This window comes from Numida meleagris, chromosome 1, assembly GCF_002078875.1.
Source record: "Numida meleagris isolate 19003 breed g44 Domestic line chromosome 1, NumMel1.0, whole genome shotgun sequence".
NCBI lineage: Eukaryota > Metazoa > Chordata > Aves > Galliformes > Numididae > Numida > Numida meleagris.
In genome coordinates this window covers 89,135,378-89,157,018 of record NC_034409.1, presented here as the reverse complement: position 1 = coordinate 89,157,018, position 21,641 = coordinate 89,135,378, and the positions used below count along the sequence as shown (strand labels likewise).

The 21,641-nt window shown below is 41.0% G+C and overlaps 1 protein-coding gene across 2 annotated transcripts in view; it reads right to left on the bottom strand.

Annotated features, from left to right (window-relative positions):
* Positions 1-13,777, bottom strand: part of CRYBG3 (crystallin beta-gamma domain containing 3) — a 90,454-nt gene extending 76,677 nt beyond the window's left edge. The window contains exons 1-2 of one of the 2 annotated variants that reach the window (XM_021401744.1): positions 13,581-13,777; positions 335-413 (exon numbers count right to left, since the gene is read on the bottom strand). In XM_021401744.1, the coding sequence (XP_021257419.1) occupies positions 335-413; positions 13,581-13,705 (204 nt within the window). In that variant the 5' untranslated portion in view covers positions 13,706-13,777. Of the gene's footprint in view, positions 1-334; positions 414-1,011; positions 1,077-13,580 lie in introns of those variants that run through there. The other variant, XM_021401754.1, reaches the window with a different exon arrangement.

Genomic DNA, 21,641 nt, shown 5'->3' with positions numbered 1-21,641 from the left:
TCATAAATTATACAGAAATAGTACTTTAGGGGAATGCCTGAAACCATCATTTGACAAAAATACTTCCTCCTTCACTGGCTGACTGCATGTAGAATAGACACTAGACTTCCACTTATTCCATGTAAGTAAATACATGAACTTTGTTTCAGTAACATGAAGAACGGACACTCTTTTTTCGCATGCATACCCTAACATAATGGATCCTAACCCAGAATACGGTAACTATGTGCTACTTCACAGTGCATGAATACCTTCAATCTCAAAACACAGCGAAGAACCACAAGCAGCTGTGGCAGGCTTAGCTCAAAACAGTATTAGCAAATAAAAATCATACCTTCAAAAGTGCAGGAAGAGTTGTGCTTTCCTTTTGGTTGCTCTTTAAATTTATGGCTTCACTCCCATTGTTTTCAGAACTGAAAAACAAAGATATTTTGCAACACTGAGGACTTGAATTATTCAATTGTACTTGAGAGCCAACAGATTCAATTTGAACACAAAAGAGCATTAACTTAAAAGGACAAAAAACATGTTTTCCAAAACACAACCCATACTCTGCATATACTGCAACTGAAAAAGCCATGCCCCAAAAAGCTTAAGATGAAAGCAAAGTACCTATTTCACATCATACTGACACAGTCAAAACTCAAGCATTCAGAAATGGCAGATAGTGTAATTAAGGCTGTTTTTCAACTGAAAAAAAAAATCCACACCAAACCAAACTTTGTGTGTATGTCTGTTATTTTTTTTCTGGAAAAAAATAGCATAGCTGATGACTTGCCCACTGCAGCATTCCTTGGCATAGCAACAACCACCGTGCACCTGGAAGGCATTCACAGTCCTCACACTAAAGACTGTGGTCAAATGGAGTGTGCTCAGGGCAGATGGAATCACCACAAATCACAGCCACCATATTTATCAAAACTTTACTGAACAATGAACATATCTAATGGGGGTTTACAAGCAAATTAAGAAGAAATTTTAGAAATGTGACATCAGACGTGTTATAATTACCAAGGCAACACTCGCTGTCCATTATAAATGTCAGTAGTCCAAAGTCTCATATGTCCTTATAGCCATTTTACCTTGGTCAAAACATTCTTCAGAATCTCATCTCTGGAATGAGGGGAACATTTGTTTTGCCCTGATTCTTAAAACCATCCTTAAGTACAATCCAGCAGAAAACATTTTAATAAAAACCTTTATGCTACATGCAATTACAAAGCAAAATCATATAAAGGAAAACATTTGAGGATGTTAATGACAGATCACTTCCTGCATTGCCTATCATCATATCAATATAGCACGTGAGAAATGTTCATTTCTGCAGTGAAGTGATAACCACTTCAAAAAGCCTTCTTTGTTAATTTTAGAAATTTAGCTTTGCTACTTATAAATGCACAAGCCATTACGTTTTCATTTGTACGAAGAGATAAGCAAAAAACTATTTAAATAAAGAAAACATTATTTGCATTTTACAGAACTCTGTCAGGATTTGGATGTAGACTAGTACTCCCATTACCACTGACTGTTAAGCCACAGGTAAGCATGTCTCAGTACTGAAAAGAAAGGTTTTATTCCAATTGTGCATTAGGCATTACAGCTAAATATACATTGATATACACACAATACAGAAAATTCAGTCCGAGAATATGATTGTTTCCCTATCAGCTGCTCAGGGCCAAGCTTCCCTGAACCAAAAGGAGAACAGAACCCTCTTGCAGCTAATTAAGATCCTTCTGATCTTAGATGCTTCAAAACAGAAAAGAAAAGCTCTTTCCTGTCTCTTACAGATCTTCTTCATTTCAGAACCACATACTTCCAGATCACCTCGGGTAATCTTTCATAATGCATTCCAAAACACTAAGATGCTTTTTCAGGGAGAGTACACAGAAAGTCCTGTCTTTATTTGCCTCCTTGTAATACATAGCGAATTAATTACTATCCTCTTCTATTAATTTCTTGCACTGTTTATGCATCTTGTGAAGGAGATGTCTCCAACACTTCTGGGCAGCCTGGCACACTAGGAAAATGCTCCAAAGTACAAATTTCATATGTAACCTATTTTCTCCCTCCTAGCTTTAAAACAGAATTTAAAAAATCTTCTTGGATCTGCATAGCTGATGCCAATACACTTGACTCAGTACAGAAGTTCTCTAAACCATGAACAGAAGACTGAGTCTGATATCCACTAGGCATTCTTCTTGCCTTCAGGATATCACTATCTATGGAACTGCTCTGCAGAAAAAAAACCTGAGATCACCACTTCTCTTAAGCATTACCAGCAGAGATCATTTATACCTAGTTCTTTTACCACTTTGCTTTACTCATATTCTTCCTTCATGTTCTGCTTTTTTTTTTGCCCCCAGTCCTTTTAGCACTTTCCTACTTTTTGTTTTGTATTTGAAATATCTCCCCATATTACCTTCTCCTCACCAGCCAGGCTCAGACAACTTGGTATGAAATTCCAGAGTACACACCAAAACTGAAAGAACACAGTTCAGCAGATAAGAATCTTAAAATCACCTAATTAAAAAAAGGGTATCAAAACCTTACTTTCCAGTATTAAACAAACATAAACTTGGAAGCAATTCCCCACACTTCTTCATGGCTGGCATTCTAGCATTTCTACATTCCTGAATCTTTTGCTTTAGGGTGTAGTTCCCCTACATCCCGACTTTGTCAGCAGAACCAGCTTCAGAAGTTTTCAGACCTTCTTCCTCAACCTCAGCTACCCCTTCCCACCCCCAACACAGCTCAGCAGGGCTCTCTGCAGCACCATGGTCTTAGATAAAAAACGAGGGAGGCACAGAAGTTCCCACACCTGGAAACTCAGCCAGAGTTCCTACTGCACAGCAGGCAAGTAGAAGCAGGCACGCACTCCTGCAGCTCACCTCACTGCTAGGGCTACTTTGATCACCTTGTGCCCTTAGCTAGGGCTCGGTTTTCATAGTATCATTAAGGTCGGAAAAGACCTCTAAGATCACCTAGTCCAACTGCACACTCATCCCTCTATCATGCCCACTGACCACATCCCTCAGTGCCACATCCACATGGTTCTTGAATACCTCCAGGGACGGTGACTCCACCACCTCCCTAGGCAGCCTGTGCCAATACCTCATCACTCTTTGTGAGAAGAAATTTTTCTTAATATCCAAGCTGAACAGCTCTTGGTGCAACCTGAGGCCATTCCCTCTCATCCTATCGCTGTTACTTGAGAGAAGAGGTTGACTCTAACCTTGCCACAATCTCCTTTCAGGCAGTTGTAGAGTGCAATAAGGCCTGCTGACATCTGCTGCTCCAATAGCATTCACGTGTGTAAGGAGTCCAGGCAGACATCACAAGTCTGGGGTCAACTTTGTACTCACTTTTGGGATGTGAAAGAGCAGAGTGTGATTCCAGGACCAAAGAAAACACCTCTATCCCTCCACAGTGTGCTTCCATGGACTTCTTATGTATATAGGCTGTCACTCACAGATGGTTGCAACTGCTTGTTTACATATTTAGGCAGATACTACTTTCATTTTATAAATAATAAAAAGAAGGCATAGAAATACTAAACAATTTGTCCTGAATAATAAAGATACTGTTAAAATTAAGACTAGAAACTAAGCTTTTTGGCTACTTCTCAAGTAATCTACCGCCCTCCTACTGCTATTTCTGCCTGACATGCTTTTTCTCATCATTTGCTTGTGCATCTGACACAGATGGGTTAATCTTGAGCGAAGGCAGAGGGATCTCTTCCTCTGACTGTCTTGCTGCTTTTCCCTACTATCTTGCCAGAATGCATCCTGATTAGCGTCACTCCTTTTCTTTAAATATTTGAGATTAAACACAAGTTAAAATAGATCCCATTCTGTATGTTCTGCACAAACTTCTCTTTGTGTGATTTTCTAATGCTTTTTGTTCATCTGCTGCTGCAAATCCGTTCTGACCTTTCTGTAATACTGGGACAGGTGGTGTCTGAACCAGAAGCAGATGTTGGTCCAAGTTTTTAATCATAACACTTACATAGGAAAGGTCACAGATTTTTATGGGTGAGAAAAATGTTTATATCCCTTACTGTTCCTCACACAAAACACAGAAAAGTAGACAAGTATTCAAATCCAGTTTAGTTAATACATAAGAGAGACAGGAATCAAAAAAGAAAGAGCTGAAGGGAACAAATTTAAGTATGTGGTTTGTGAGATCTTTTCCAACTGTTTCTAAAAACAGAACAAGACAATTAAAAACAATTACATGTTCAAAAGGCCCTCGCAGCACCTCTGCACAGCACTAGGAGTCTGCTTCCTCCAGCTTTGTTCTTCACAACAATCCCTGGGAACTTGCAAATTAAAAGCCCACCCTCTCTTCCTCTATTAGCCAACCTCACCCATATTATGCACACAGCAGACTGTGAACATGCTGTGTCAGAGAAAAAACTAGCTCCAGGCAGTATGCAAATGCGATGAAGCACAAATGTGTGAGCTGTGATAAGACTGACCAGATGCAAAGCTTATTAAACTGAAGCTAACTGTTGTGGCATTTTACCTTCCTTTTACAAGATACCTGCTGTGGATTCCTGTTTGGGAATGGGGCAACTAATGGGCAGGCCCTTAAGGAAACAGAGACAGCTGGCTAAAGCTCAACTCAAGCAACATCGTGACACTACTTATGGATGTTGCCCTTGCCTCTTCTTCCCAGCAGCGAATACTCCAACTGTACAGAAGTCACTTCCAACATGGCAGATCCAGAATTCACTTCTTATGAAGCCTAGATGTAAAAAAGATGTTGCCAGAGAGGTGAGAGCTCTACCATTTTGCCTCTTCCCAGGAAGAGACGACTCCCCACACAGTCAAACCCTCCTTGATACTGCATTAAGTTATCATTGCTCATTTTTAACTGGGCTCCTTTTCACATCAACACAAAAACCGTAGCCATTTCATGAGAGGACTTACCATTGTATTAGAATGCCTAACCTGAAAGGCGTTGTAGGATACCAAGCAACCTAAAGCCTCTACATTTGGCCTTACTGACGCAACACTAACTAATGTTGACCTCTCCATGCTTAATGATACTGCTTGTGATATATCATTACAAGCATTTTTTTTTTTTTAAGTTTTCCTCAAGACAATGCGTTTTCCTCAAGACAATTGTGTTGATGCAGTTCACCCTCTAGTGCAGTCATCACATAGGCTAATGTAAATTTTGTCTTTCCTTTCTTGCCTTTTTCTTTATTTCAGCATTCTGGGACGTGACCCTAATTCCTGACCCATGCCTTATATCTCTCTCTGAAAAAACAAGCGCTCCTCTCTGCAAAGCTGCTCTGCATTTGGTCTTGATATCACTTCTTTCCAGTTTTACTTAGTGCTAAGATAGTGACACATTCAGTGGTAACCTTCTGAAGGAATAATGCCAGACCCTGCAGAACACAGAGGCTGCTAAAGAAAACGTGATCACCTAGTACCTTAAAACAAAGCTGTGAGCGAGCCTCCCTGAAGAATGTGAATGAGAAGAAAACTGCGAGTCAAGTAATACTATCAAATATGGATGTGCAAGACCAAAATCACGATGAAGTTTCAGCACATTACAGGGATTCTCAAACCACATGAACAGACCAGTAGCAGTTAAGAAACTTTTATGATATATCTGCAAAAAGCCGTAGGTTAGCTAGTCTTGGTTTCTTCTTTGTTCCTGCTTCCAAGTGGTAATTGTAAAGAAGACAGCTAAAAATTCAGAACTTTGAGTAATATTTTATATATATACACCAGTTGCCCTACTTGCCATACAGACCATTATGATTACTGAAGCTGGCCTCCCAAATAATCTAGATCACAAAATCTTACCAGTTTAGTCCTGTATTATGCCTGTAACACTTTCCTGAAAGTTATCAAGTTTCAATTAAAAAAAACAACAAAACCAACAAAAAGTAAGCAATGGAAAATCTACAATGTTTGTAAATAAGACCTTTCAATGTTTACTACTACTAAATTCACTAAGTCGCTACTAAAACTTCAGCCTGCCAGTCCAAATTTATCAAGCTTCATCTCTCCACTATGGGATCAACCTACATCTACCTTCCTCAAGTTACAGGTCTGCTGTGATGAGAAGCACTTAACTCTAATTTCCCTTGCAGCTATGTACCTCGAGGCAAAGCCATGCCTCAATCCGTAATCCTATCATTCCAAAACCTACTCTTAGACAAACTAAATACTATTGAGCTACGCAAATTTATTCTGTGAGGCAGCTTTTCCAGATATCAAATTGTTCTGGAGCTCTTTTCAGAGCAATTTCCAGTTTTCCAGTACCTTTTTCCAAAGTAAAACATGGACGCTTCAACTAGACTCACTACACTAGTAACTAAAGTTCAGCCACAGAATACACATACTTTATTATTTATACTTCTGAGAATCACTTTTTCCTCTCTAAGCCATCATTTTGCTTTGGCAACTCCCGTTCAGTGACTGCCAACCACGACAACTTCATTTGCTTCTGCAACATTGTCATCTATATGGAAATTCCCATAAAAATACACTCTAGTCATCTGCAAACTTCCCAAGCTACAATCTTCTTTCAAAATGCTCGTGGAGATATTACAATGATTGATTCAAAAATACTTAAACTCTTTCACATAAAAGAAGTAGAAAATGAGTCTCCACATCTAGTTCTTCATATCCCTTAGTCTGTCCTGCTACCATTGCACTTGTAAATGTTTTAATTGGAGCATCAGCACAAGGTCAGATGCCCTAAAGAGATTGAAGTTACTATTTCAGCAGTTTAACAACTAAAGTAGCAATCTCATCAACGAAATCATGTTTGACAGTTCCCATCCTCCAGCAATGTTAGGATCAACATCGCATTTATTAACTTCACAGCTCACCTGGAAGACTTGATAAATCAACTTTTCAATCCTTCCCCTTTAATCCAAACAAATAGAACAGACATAAAAGCATAATTGAAATGCCAACACCTTGCTCTAGATCCTAAAATCACACCTGTGAAACCATTTATGTCCTGTGAAGCCCTGAGAACTGTCCAAACCTGATCTACAAACAGCATTTATAAAATTTTTAAGAGCCAAACTTTTGACATGTATATTGAATAACATCATTAAATGAATTGAAAGGAAAACACTACTGTAAAGTCCAGTGGCAAGAAGATGCACCTCCAGCTTGGGGAGAAAGCAGTGAAGATTCATAAAAACTGCCTTCTGCATCAAATGTCAGTCAAAATACAGCAGCATTTTAACAGAAAATAAAGATGCTAGCATTTCAACAGAAAACAGCAATGACCACAGAACTATTTTCTCTCTCCTCCCAACCTCCACAAAAAAAGAACAGGGCCCTTTTGGACAAGCTTCAAAAAGATAAATTGTAGCCAACTTCTCAGCAAGGTTCCCAAGGCTAAGTCTGGTCAGGGAAACCAAATGGTAGCAGTATTGACAAAGCCTTACCACATTTTCTGACAAGGCTGTCAGGGCTTGTCCTGAGGAGAGAGGGAGTGTTTGTACAGAAATTTAAATGTGAAGTTTCTGGCTCCTACTTGTGTGCACGTAGGGAGGAGACATTAAAATAAGTGGAAATTTTAAAAACAAGTCAGTGAGTTTGAAATCAGAACATGAAAGGAAAGCCAAGCAACTATTTAAAACAAATAAAGGAAGCGGGGAGGAAAGGAGCAGGAGCCACAGAAAGGTAAAGGACGAAGAAAATGGAAGCAAAAGGAGGAGGAACTCAGGCAAAAGAAGTGTTAAAATCAACCAACTAATGTAAGTGTTGGAATAGAATAAAACATATTCTATTCAATTAAACAATCCACACTTGAAAACTGGTTTGATTACAGACAGCATTAAGCAGTTTAGGAGGTTTTTACTGAAACAATTTTTCCTCTCAGACCTGTTTATGCCGCTTGTTTACATACTGCTTTTGCTCGGATGCATAGTAAAGCTAGGTCAGCTTCATGCCCTACGTTAGTATTGCTGCTTCCCATATACTAAGTGAGCTACAGAACGTGTTAGTACAAAATGAAGAGACTTTGTTAGTACTCTTTCAAAATGCAAACTAAAAAAAAAAAATCATGAAAAATAAAGATGTTATAAAGTAATGAATGACACATTGTACAAAGAAACTTCATATGAAAAAATGCAAAAAAACATTTCTTGACATCAAACAAGTCCCTTTCCAGCCTTTAAAAGGCTGGAGCTAAGCGAAATAAGTATGACAGTCCCTTATTGCCCTTGATGAATAACTTAATCTGTATTACACGTGAGGGAATTCAACAGCCATACAAAAGGTAGAGAAAAGAAAGAAAAACGCTTCTGAGTAGGGCCTACTTCAATACTGGACAGTAGGATTATACCAGATTACACTGAGGTTTTTCTTCTGGCATCTGTCAAGCATAGTAACAAACATTATTATAGAATCTGCTCTGTATTTGCTAGCCTGAGAGGTTCGGTCAAGTTTTCAGCATGCTTATGAAATAAATGTTTCTGGCAGCTAACATATTAGAATCGGTATAATATCAGAAGCAGATTCAGAAACTATTTAAGGTTAAAATTATTGAGTTAATAGAGAATAGCCCATTATACAACTGCTTTCAAAAGGCACATCTTTGAAGGGCTGGGAGTCAGCAATGGTGCTTACACATGACAAGAAAATGGAAGACATTAAAAAAGCAGTAGCAGCTATTTTCCTCCTGACAAACAGGATTTGTTAAATTGAAAATAGAAGGCATTAAGAAAAAGCAACCAGGAAAAAAACCACAAAAGGACACCATTGTCATCAGCAAAACGCAGCAAGTCCTTCAAAAGCGATACTATATAATATTGTAAAGTTAGTTAAAACCTGTAAAAATGGTTTTAGAAATGAAAATTAAAATAGTAGAAAAAACAGATGTGGTAGCATCTTCAGGAAAGCCTATGGCGTAAACGATGTAGCACTGCTACTGTCTGGAAGCATAACAGTATACACTAGCACACACTGAATTGCACGCAGTCCAAAAACCCTCACAAAACAGAGGTAGCTGGGTTTTCATCTCTGCAAAAAGTTTCACTAATCAGAAATACAGCAACATATTTCTGAGTTTTGTTTTTCCCCCACCTGCGAGTCTTTTGTTCACCTGCCGACGGATTTGTTTTCACCTCTCTGAGACTTCCTTAAAACCAACGATTCAGATATTTTGAATATATGTCAATAACTAGGAATGTAATTGAAAAGAGACAGCATTGTTAACACGTGAAAAGTAGGTTTGTTTCCTTTAAGGAGTGCTACCATTATAATTAATGCTCCAGTAACATTTCCTCTAGGAAATGTCTCACAACCACAAGGCCACCTGCTGGGCTTACTCCTTCTGGTTTCACTCCCATGAGACATTGACGTCCACACCTAATTTTTATCAAACCAGGAGCCTCACTACAGCGTACAGAATATTTACTTATTTAAGTATAGGCAACCACTTCGGTAACCTGCTGAATCAGGTCTTTGCTACATCTTTGAATTATCCTACGATAAAAGTCACAACAGAAAGATCAAGGAAATAAAAAGAAATGGAAAAAAGGTCAAACAAAACAACAAGGGAACAGAAACTTTTCATAATGTGCCTTGCTTTGATAAGTTTGAGTTCTTCTAAATGACTGGAGTCCTCCCCTTGCTGGTTCCACAGACCATCACCTCTGCTGCATGCTCACAAATTAGATGGAATTTAATAATAGTAATAATAAAATTTTACTTTGCCTTTTGAAAGGAAAAGTGTCTTTATTAGAAAACAGATTTTTTTTTCCAGCAAACAACAGATTTCTTCTAAGATGCTAACAGCACATGAATCAAAACCAGCCAGGAAGTAGCAAGTTTAGACGAAATAGAATCACAGAATGGTTTGGGTTGGAAGGGATCTTCTAGTTCCAACCCCCTGCTGTAGGCAGGGACACCTCCTTCTAGACCAGGTTGCTCAAAGCCCCATCCAGCCTGGCCTTGAATGCTTCCAGGGAGGAGGCGTTCACAAGCTCGCTGGGTGAATAAGATTGAAATGCACTGCTCCCCCTTCAATCCATTCCTGGTAGTTCTCAAATACATTTTTTTTTTTTTACTACTACAAAAATGCATGTGCTCTATAAACAGGAACAATGACTGGCAAGCCCAGAGGAAGAAAGGGACTCTCTAATCTCTCCTTAGGCAGTATAAACAACGTTCTTCCACCTCTGAAAGCTCTTAGTTAGAAACTAATGGATGAACGGAACAATAACGTCAATTTAAAAATACATAGAGAAAAAGCCCCTCTGAAACTAAATAAAAGGTTGTTCTTCCCTGTTTGATGTCCCTGATACACTTCAGTGACACAGAAAAAAGTATCTGGACAAGCCTGACAAAGGCCCACTTGTGCCAGCAGTTATTTGACCAACTAATGGCACTTAAAGGGAAAAAGATAAACCTGAAATGAGTCTGCTACACAATATAAAGTACAAACTATATACAAGATTTTGGTGGTAGCTCTGGGTTAAAGCAACTGGTGAAACGTCACACCTCCAGACAGTTTCTAAGGTGAGCTGGTTGGTCACATTCATTTTCAACAGGACAATTGCTGAGGCACAGAAGCAGTGCAGCCCTGAAAGAATATGCAAGAGATTGCCTTGTACTGTAAAAGCCGTATCTTCATCCAGTCTAAAGAAAACTGCCTTAATAACTAACTAAATAAATCAGACTCCCGTTAGAATTATGCAAATTGAATGGGATTTTTCCACCCTTGGGTTTATGATTGCCCCAAGACAAACACCGTGGTTACATATATCAATTTCGTATTACTGAGAATAGCAAGTAGCAGTGAAAGAGGGAAGCACTAGGTGAAGGATAATTCACATTTATTTAAGCCATACGTAAAAGCAGACTGAGTCCATAACAGATGTCCTCTGTCTCGTGCCACCATGACACTCGCTGATGGAAAATCACCTGCGCAGACCAGGGGTAAGGAGCAGGTGGATAATGACCTTTGGACATGACAGGCTCATCTCCTCATGCTTGCAAAATTTACAAAAAAGTCGTATTCTGCACAGGCTATATGAAGCGTGATGCAGTTCTCTGGGAGTCAGTGCAGATACACCGCAGACATACGTGGCCTTGCATACCACTCCTCCCCATCTCCTGATCCCTCTCCTTGGTAGTTCTGCTGTTCTGAAACTCAACGCTAGGTAAAGTATCTTGACACAAAAGTTTCATGCTACGCGCTTCTGATTTGATCCGGTTCCAACGTGCATCGTTCCAACTGTTTTAACAGGAAATTAATCACCGCAGCGCACACATTCTGACAAGGCTCCTCAAGAGGCGCATTCCCCATCCGTCTCCTGCCCTCCACACCTGAACAACAAACACACAGGCAGCCTCAGCTCCCTCATTGTTCAGCGATTTATTCCTCCGCACCCAATGTTCGCTGAAGCAGCGCACCGAGCCAACCTGGGCCGCTCACTCCAGCCTGGCACTGCTAATGTATGCAATTACGCTAATCTATGGAGAAGGCTGTCAGTGGAAACCAAAGACAAGAGCGTCAGCATTCCAGGCGAATGCACCGCCCGCAGCCTGGCGCAACAAAAAAAGCTCTTTAACATACCAAATTGGGCTCCTCTGAGCTGCAGGAATTTTGCTTGCTTTGAGAGGAATCGCGGCAGTGACCGCCCCGTGGCTAACACTGTGTGGGAAGGTCATGCAGAAGGCCAGGAGGCCAAGCCTTCTCACACCTCGTGGAGGCTGCCTGAGAAAGGCTCTTGACTGCAGGAAATGAAATTGTGATTTACATGAAGATAACTGGCTCCAGCCCCGAGTTAAGTGCAGCAGGTCTACCCCGAGGATGCACCACAGATAGTATATCTCACTCACAAACCACCCAACCAGTATCACCCTGCTCCCCTTGCCCAGGTGACCACTAGGCTTTTTTGTTTAGTCCCAGCCACAGCTGGTGAGGAGGAATCATGATGAGAGGTAATGGCCTCAAGTTGTGCCAGGTGAGATTCAGGCTGGATATTAGGAAAAATTTCTTCTCTGGAAGAGTGGTGAGACACTGGCACAGGCTGCCCAGGGAGGTGGTACAGTCACTGTCCCTGGAAGTATTCAAGAACCGTGGATCTGGCACTGAGGTACATGCTTAGTAGGTATGGTGGGGATGGGTTGGTGGTTGGACTGGGTGATCTTAGAGGTCTTTTCTAACCTTAGTGATTCTGTGACACCTCTGCTGCTGCTTCTCCAGGTCCCAAGCCACTTTCAAGACCTTTATTTCTGCCACATCTCAACCACCCTGCCAGCCACAATGCCATGCCGCGTGATGGTGAAGGTGCTCTTGATTGATCAGCACTGCTCTGGATTTTTTTGCAGGAAATAAAAAATTTTGCACTTGTGAAAGGGTGGTGGATCCTTGGCAATGTGCTGGTGTGTCAAATACAGAGCAGTTGTGGTAAAATAAAAAAAAAAAGTTTAAAACTTTCACGGCCCATTTACAAGAACATCCAAAATGACAGTAGACAGTAGTCAGTGTAAAATGACAATGCCCTCTGCAACTTTTCACAACTGGTGAGAAAGAACCAGCATGGTACCTGCTTAGAGTTCACTTATTTGCCCGTGTAGACATAAACATGTGCAGAACCAAGAATGACTCAAAAAGATTAAAACCAACATACTAAAAGCAAAATGAGTTTACTCCTTGTACACCTGAAAAAGCAAGGCCTCAGCAGCTGACACCTCCTCACCACAAAAACACCCTCATTCATTCAGACCAATAATAAGACTCCATAAGAAGCAGAAGGAAACTTTATCTGTGGTTCTTTCCTATCTACATGCAGAAACCAGCCAGCAGAAAAAAAAAAAAAAAAAAAAAAGGAAGAGGAAGAAATGCTTCAGAACTTTTTCATCTCGTTAGCACTCCCTGTACTTAAAGAGGAAAAAAAAAATATTAACAACCAGGTTACCGGAGACCACGTATTTTGCATGGAGCCTTAAACACGCCAGTAATATTTATACTGTATTACCATCTGATTTAGAGCAGCCCAGGAGAACGCTAAGGGGTGCGAAGGCTGTGTGAACGAAGCGAGCCCCCTCCCCTTCGGTTTCTGCGTTCGGGGCTGCAGTCCGGCTGACTGCCCCGGCCCTCAGCGCAGGGCTCCCTGCCGGGAAGGCTCAGCGCTGTGCTGGTTGCGCCGCGCAAGGGCCGGGCACTGATGCTCGCTGAGCTGAGCTCCCACGGAAACTCCTCCGCGCACCCTGAGCCCAAGAGACCACTTCAGACCGCATCCGGCTCGCCTCACGCCATCCCGAAGTAGCACCACACTGAGGACAAGACGCCGAACCCCAAACCCCCACAACCGACCAACCAACAGAGCGGCGCCGGCAGCCCCCATACCCCGGCTTCAAGAGGAGCCGCTCCCCCCGGGGCCGGCTCCCCGCAGGGAGGCCCGGCCCCACCTGCCCCGTGCCCCCCCCGCCGGGCCCCGCCGCCTCTCCCTTCCGCCCCCACCTCCTCCCAGCCCGCCGGTGTCGCGACGTCCCGCTGCCGGCCCGGCCGCCACGCTCCCCAAGCGGGACGGGGCCGAGGGGGCGGCGGAGCCGACCGCGCTGCGCCGCACGGGCCCCTACCTGTGCGCGCCCGCCGGCCGCCCGGGCGCCGCCGCCTCCTGGCGCGGGGGGCTCCTGGCGAAGAAACGGGAGAAGGCGCTGGGCCAGGAGGGGCCGGCCCGCCGCCGGCTGCCCCCGCCGGACATCGCCGGGCCGGGGAGGGGACGCGAATCGCCGCCAGCAGCAGCCCGCCACCGAGTCCCCGCGCCGGCGGCAGGCGGCGGCCCACGCCTCCCTCCGCCCCGGCGGGGGCGGCCCGGCCCGGCCCAGGGGCGGGGCCCGCCCTGAAGCCCTGCCCGGCCCGGCTCGAGGTGGCCGCGCGTCGATTGCCGTCCCCGCCGGCCGGAGCGGGCCGTGCGCGGCTGGTCGCGTGCGGGCCTTGGTGTGCGAGCGTGAGCTTTGGGAGCAACGCGCGAGCCTTGAGCTCTACGCGCTGCCGCCTCGCTGCAGCCATCGGCTCCAGCCTACTTGCTTCTTTCACTTGTGCCAACTTTCAGATGCCACACGTGTCTGTGCGTGCTAAGTCAGTAAGCGGCTTCACTCGGCCTGAGGGGTGCCACGTAACACACAGGCCCCATGCTTGCATCAAGTCAAGGTGTGCAGCGCTGTGGTCATTTTACTGCCCACCGCCCTCAGCCACATGAAGGTGGCTGACATGGAGGAAGGGTGTTCTCCTGCCTGTTGAAGATATTTCTTCCTAATAGGGAATTTTTTAATTTACCAGCATCTTCATTTAATGTCTGGGCTTGATGACTTTATGGGACCTTTCCAACCAGAAGGTTTCAATGATTTTTCCTCCCTAAGGACTATGTCATTCCTCAAGTTAACCTTGAACTATTCCTATCAGTAGGGACAACCTTGCCCTTACAACAGCCCAGGGATGAACAGAAATATTAGCCTTGTTTTACAGATAGGAGGGTGGTGAACCTTAGCAACTCACTGTCTGGAAATCACTTGTAAAACCAACTGACCTTGACATCAGATTTTCAATACAGAGCCTCACTTTCCTCCTCCTCCTCATTCTGATCAACAACTCTGCTTGTTTTTGTGACTGCCTGCCTGCCTTTTCATGCACTGCTTTTTGCATCAGTGTCCAAGACAAGGAGCCAACAATTTTCTCCAGGATGCTCTAAAGGCAGTACAAGCCTATGAAATGTTTCATGACAGAACATTATAGAGAAAAACCCACTGCATTTTGATAGTACCTACACGTAGCTGCCTAGTCTTGGGAAAACAGCAATCAGGGCTACAGTCATAAAGATATGACAGCAATCCCTATGGAACCTCGGAGAGGAGGTACTCCCTTTCCACTCAAAAGTAATCAAGGCTCCAGAATTGAACTAAAAGAGAGGCAACTTACTCAAAGCAATTAAATGGAACTGCACAAACAGGCTGCAGTGAGGCTTCAGCTCCCAGTGACTCTTTGTTACTTGGAATTCTTCCTCACCACAGACATCTCACGCCTTCCCCACCTATTGCCCAAGTAAGATCTAATCCCTAGCTGTAGTAAACCTGAATACAATAATTAGCACTTACAAAGCATCCGGTATCTTCAAATAATTTAAGCATTAATTGATCCACATAACCACCTCAGGATGTAGTTAAGTACAGCGGGACACGTGGTTTGCAAAACACAGACAGAGGCAGCCAAAGCACTCAGCTGCGTGCACACCACGTTGGCAGAGCGGAACTGTGCTCTCTTCTGCTCCGCAGCACTCACGTGCAGGTAACACTGCGTCACCACACGGGGATCCACTGAAAAACAGCTGAAACATGGGTGCAGAGAAGAAATAGCCCAGCTGAGGCTGTCTGGCTATATCTGTTTGATAGATTGAAGTGATAACTAGGGGAGAGATGTAGTCTTAATGTCACCAAGCCACATATTTTCCCTGCAAGCACATTTTAGCTCAACGTATTAAATAAAAAACAAAACAAAACCCCTACATATTCTCAAACTGTTTGCATTATTGGACTGCTGCAATAAGAAATAGCCAATCTTCCTAATTGGAAACACAGTTTTCTTTTTCACATGCATCTAATGCATTTATATAGGAAAAAAAAGTATTTTAGTTCACCTTGGCTATCTTTTCTTATTAATAGGCAACCCCATTTTCCAGGTTCTTACAAAACATCTATTATTGCAATAATGAATGCTCCTCTACTTTTTTCCTTGCCATAGTATGGCAAGACTTCTAATAGGTAGCATGAGACCATGAATTAATACAAAGAGTGGAGCCACAGCATGTAATATTTCCTTGCAATTTCAGAGGATGTTAGTTCTCCAGATGCTGAAAAAAATACTGATGGCTTTAAAATCTGAAATCTGGGCTTATTTTAAAACGAAGGTGCACAACAGAATTGAAGATTTATATCTTAGTTATATTATCACCCAGATGAAGCACGTTAGCAAGGATTTATAGGATATACTGCCTATCTAGCTATGACCTTTTGTTGTAAAGCATGCGCTCTCTGTACAGCTTCCAGCAATCTTGATCCTTTAACTACAAACACACTGTTCCTCCATTTGATTTGCTGAAAATTGTTTGAAAGAGCGACACACATGGACAGCTGCTACTGCTGAAACGCCTTGGTGTCTGCAGAAGACAGCTGGAAATGGCTCATGGTATTAACAGTAGTTACTGAGAGCCATAACTGTATTCTTTATTATTTTGGAGAATACTTGCACACCATGCCACTTGTGGCCAAAGTTTAGCATGCTAATTCAAATTCCTAAACCAGCTTTTCAGAACCCTTCTTCTCTTTGCTCTCCACATGATCATTTGTGAAGTTTACATTTACTATGCAGCAGAAGTACTACGATGGAAAATTGTAAAGATCAAAATAGAAATTAAACAAGACCTATAGAAGCTCTTTTAGAGTAAACTTTCACTGTGCCTGAACATGAAGCAAAAAGGATTCAAAAATATTGTATTTCAGTGAATCTTATGCAACCAGTCTCCCATAGAACAGAACCAAAATCATTTTCCATTAATTCCAACAGAACTGAGAACTTTCATCTAATTAGCACAGCTTATCTGGAAGGGTTTCTAGATATTTCTGATAGAACCTCATATCAATTGCACTTATGCGAGTACAAATACGAAACTCACTTGTGCTCCTACTGACGCTAACTATTGTGAAATACCCTACTCTAACTGGAGCTCAAAGATTCAGCATTTCATTTAACAAGGTCTCTGTTACGGATATCAATTCCTTGCTATCATTCTGTCCACCATCAGCCTGACAAGAACAATGGTGATGAAATGAAGTGCTTCAGTAACCTAATGTCATCCAACTTCTAACATATGGTATATAAGGAAAGAATAAAGGCACAAATAATTCAATGCCCAGAAGAATACGAGAGCTTTCAGAAAGAGGTGTCTGACATGCAAATAAAGGAAATCCATGAGATACATAACCAGCAAGTTCTACACTGTGCTTCATTTAGCACTTTTCTCCTTAGAGTGTCATTTCCCTATTAGATTTTTAAATATACACCTTTCTGAAGAAATCTACACACTTTCAAATATCACATCACTAATACTGTAAATACTTACTCTATTTGCATACAGATAGGTAAAAGTACATCTTTCAATTTGCTGATTTGCTTTTTTCAGTTATGTTTCAAAGCTTTCTAAAAATGAGTTCCTGGACCCCATGGCTTCCTTGAACCACTAACAGAAAAACACTGTCAGAGACACTCCAATTCCATCCCTGCATCTATCTTGCTAGTTTTTACAATGCAGAATACTTTTTATCTTAAGGCCTTTTAAAAACATTACTTAAAGAGGTTTGAAAATTAAAATATCTACCAAAAAAAGTAAGTCCTTACCACTGTCATAGCAAGCAAGCACATTGTATACTTCAAAGGGAAGAACCATTTTTAGCGCTTGGAAGAACACACTGCAAAATCTTCTTGAAGACTGTAATCAGACCAATCTCTAACGAGTAGTCCCTACCAATTCAAATCAAACAGGATCATAACAAGTTTTGGCTGCAAAGACTGCAGAATCCCATTTATCTAGCTTCATAGAACAACTTAGTTTCCTCTCCGCTTCATTTAAGCTTCCAGAACCAGAGAGAGAAGAAAAAAAAGTACCTTTTCTTATGGATACAAAGAATATCCGTAAATTATCCCAAACTGACAGTAAATAGTTCAATCTCCTTACAGAACAAAACAAAAACAGAATCTAGTCCTTTGCTGAAGAGTACACATAGCTTCACATAATAAACTATGCACAGCAAACAGAAGTAGTGTAAGAAAGATATTAAGTCCAAGTCTGCAAGAATGCAAGGGCTCTTTAATCAGACTCTGCCAGCTGGTTAGTTAAAAGCAGTAAAACAGAACCTTTAGATTTGTCCTCATACCCAAGAAATTAATTTTTGAAAGATCCATGTTTCCTCCTACTGGTTGGAAGGGGACTTTAACTAGAAATGCATACATCTCTACTGCCATATTTAAGGATGTATTAAAAACATAACAAGGTTATGTTTGATGTTTCTGTTCCATACCCAAGCAAAAAAATACATTCGTTACAAAGATAAGAACAGCAAGAGGAAGAAGCTAAGACTATGTAATAAAACTGTCTCTTCTAAAATCAACAGTACTAACTTTGTTATTGGTTTACTTAACTAGCACAACAGATAAGTAAGCCCTCTGGTTCTGACCGAGGGCATTACAGATACAGATCCCTGCAATGCAGTTTCCAAAGTAAGTTTCAAAAATTTTGTCAGAAGTTTGGTGCTTCACTTTCACCTTTGAACTATGCAACTTCTTCCCTAGAGAAGACAGGAATCTTTGAGGCAGAAAAGGATTAAACATCTGCAGAAAACCCATAGTATATACACAGGTTGGAACGTAGCTCAATTGTTACCCGTTTATATATACTCACAGATTTCTGGAGTGTGATAAATAATATTTGATTATTCCTTCTTCCAGAGAAGTTGTATATTTTAACTATTCATTTGTTTGTAATTGCTTGTGCTGAGCATCAGTTTAAGAAGTCTCAGCAAATTTGATTCAAATCTGATGCCATAATTACAGGCTTTCTCTTTCTTTCAATCATCTTTCTCAAGAAGATACTCAAGATATGAAGCAACTCCATTAATGGTTTCTCAGTACTAACAGTCTTAGAGAATACAAAGTATTAACCCCATATGAGTTCTTCACCCTAAAGTACTCTAAAATTTCATTAAAGAATGCAAGACATTTCTTGTCTTCATCAAATATTGGTTTGAAAAGCACAGAGCATTTTTCACCATTTTCAAAAAGGTACAGATCCAGTTATGCATGATTCAAGGTCACATACTGCAAATATAACTGTCCCACCCAATCACTAATTGTTACTGAAGTCGCAGAAGAAAGGCTTTTAGCTAAGTGAACTTCATCATAAGGAAATTTGTGGGTAATAGGTATATATATATATAAGTCAAACACAGAGTTTTCATCTGCTGATGTTCTTTAGAAGTATTTGCCGTACGTTACATGCAGCTTCTGTCCAATGAGATATGAATAATACAACCAAAGGTGTGTCCCTCAATTATCACACATACAAGAATACTTTTAAATTTTGTTCAGTGTGCTGAACCACTGCTGAAAAGAAAGGCTTTCATCACCTCTTCATTAAATTCATTCTCTGAATAAAGCTGTAAACTTTTCTCTACATCAGGAGCTGTTATGCAGTTGTTTTATGCATTGTTCTTATTTTTTAATGGTATCAATTACAGAAGTATTAAAGCTCAAATGTCAGTTGCAATGTGCAGCAATATTAATCTAATCACTGGATTGAATTAATTTTCAGATCTATCCAGCCTACTTTGAAGCTGCTTCCAAAAATGTTTTGAGCATGTACTCACTCTTAATTATCAACAGAAGACCTCAGAAACAGAATTACACATGGGTTCTAGGCACCTCAGAACAGAGTAACACTTACCCTTTGAAACAAATCTATTCTAAGAATGTAAATGATCCCCTAACGAAAGAAGATAAAAAGGTATTACAAAGGAAAAGTATCATCTTCTCCAGCAGGAAATATGCTATCCTAGAGAATAAACCCTACATGCATCCTTTGTCCACTCAACAAAGAACATAACTGGCCAGCAGAATCACATCATATACAACGATGTCAAATTGGGTCCAAGCTGCTTTCATGTAATCCATTTATATTACAGTAAACGATGAATAACAAATGTTAAAAACAATATACACTTAGTGGTTTATTGGATCCACTTGTTGCTTCTTACATCCATATTTAGACTTTTTTGTTCCTGCCTGGCTTATGCTAGCAAGTGCTTGTGAATAAGATTATAACTTAAAGAGATTTACTTACATACCGAGTACTTCGAAAGAAACAAAAACATTCTGAAGTTTTTTTTTGTAGTCACATCATTTAATCTGTGTTAGGACCAATTCAGACAACACCAGAAACATTAAAAACACCTGACAGCCACCAATAACTCTTACTCATGACTGACTATTTTTTACAACTCACGCTATGCCATTTCCTCTGAACTAGAAGCATTACATGCCATTTAGCTTATCCAATGGCTGTATCCTTTATTAGGAGAAGGAATTTTCCCAGTTCTGATTGTACCATACCACAAGCTATTGTATTATTCTCAGACATTTCACCAGAATTATTATGGGAGTAACATAGCCTTTGGAGACCTCTGGCTGAGCTCTGTTCTCTTACGTGATTTCAACTCCACATTTTAAACAGCTTTAAAACCTTCCTTTGAGTCCAGATAGATGCACCCATGCTAGTATTTTAGTTCAGATCACAAGAGATACTCTGAAGACTGTCCCCACTAACAGTGCTTTTGTTCACGATGCAACACAGGCTTGGAGTATACAATTATTTTTTGATTAAACTGTAAAACTCAGAGTCCATCTAATATGATCCAGTAACTCAGAGGCACTCAGTCTGGAGGGCCAGAAAAGAGCCACGCTTGAAGAAACCTCAGAGAGGCATGGATTGTGCACATCAGGTCCTCAGCATCAACTATCTTGGACTGCAAAACCAGTTTTGTAATAGGGCCATGCTCCTTACTAAAGAGCTTGTACTGCCAAGCACCCACTTCAATTAACATAGCTGCTTCACTGAGTCTCAAGAGGCTTGGGTTTCATTAATATTCTTTAGCATTAGCATGACTACTCCAGCCCACACAAGCTCCTTCCACACATTCAAGTTTCCTCCATCCTTTTCTTATTGTCTTTTCTTCCCTTTAATGAGAACAGTGAGGCACCTCTTCAGAGAACACCATTTGGTCCCAAAACCATCTTGCTAATTCTACAATTTACTTGCTGAACTCCAAAGATGGTTTTTTTTTTTTTTTTAAAAAAAAAAAAGACTGCCCAATCCGAAGTTTCTAAGCGTACATTTCTTTTACTAGATGAGTTAATCTGATTTTCAAAGGCGTCCACTGAATCATAGAGAAATTACACTCTCTTGTGAGTTGATATCCGAGTAATATGACTGCAATACAACCTCATCTTCTGATAAATATTTTGTAAAATGTAAGATCACTTGATGGTTAAAAAAAGATGTTAACAGTCTTTCATTTTAAAGATCAATTTTGAAAAACAGTAGTGGGAGTCAGTTTCATGCAATCATTAGAAAATGGGAAGAAGTAAACATAGCAGATTTTCATAGAGAGATCCTGACATCCACAGGAACAGAACATCTTAGCACCGTGCTCCTGAGAACAAGCAGAACTTCATGTGGATAGAAATATCAGGCCAATTAAGCAGCAGTTCGATTGACTGAACACTAGCAAATTAATTATAAAATGCTGGTTCACACCAACACAGTTGCTTTCATGATGTAGCTTACTGTGACAAGAGCTACAGAACCTTCAAACTGAAATATGGTTGTGGAATATTATTAAAAGGACTTGGCACTTTTACTTGTTAAAAGACAGCACTATAAATCCCGAATTCTGATTAGACAGTACCCATAACATTGCCTTGGCATAGTAACGGCACATTTTACAACTTAGGCAGTCAAGTATGGGCTGTACAGTAGTGATAATAAAAAATCAGGACATACCAAAGTAACCTTCCAGAGCAAACTTTTCCTGACC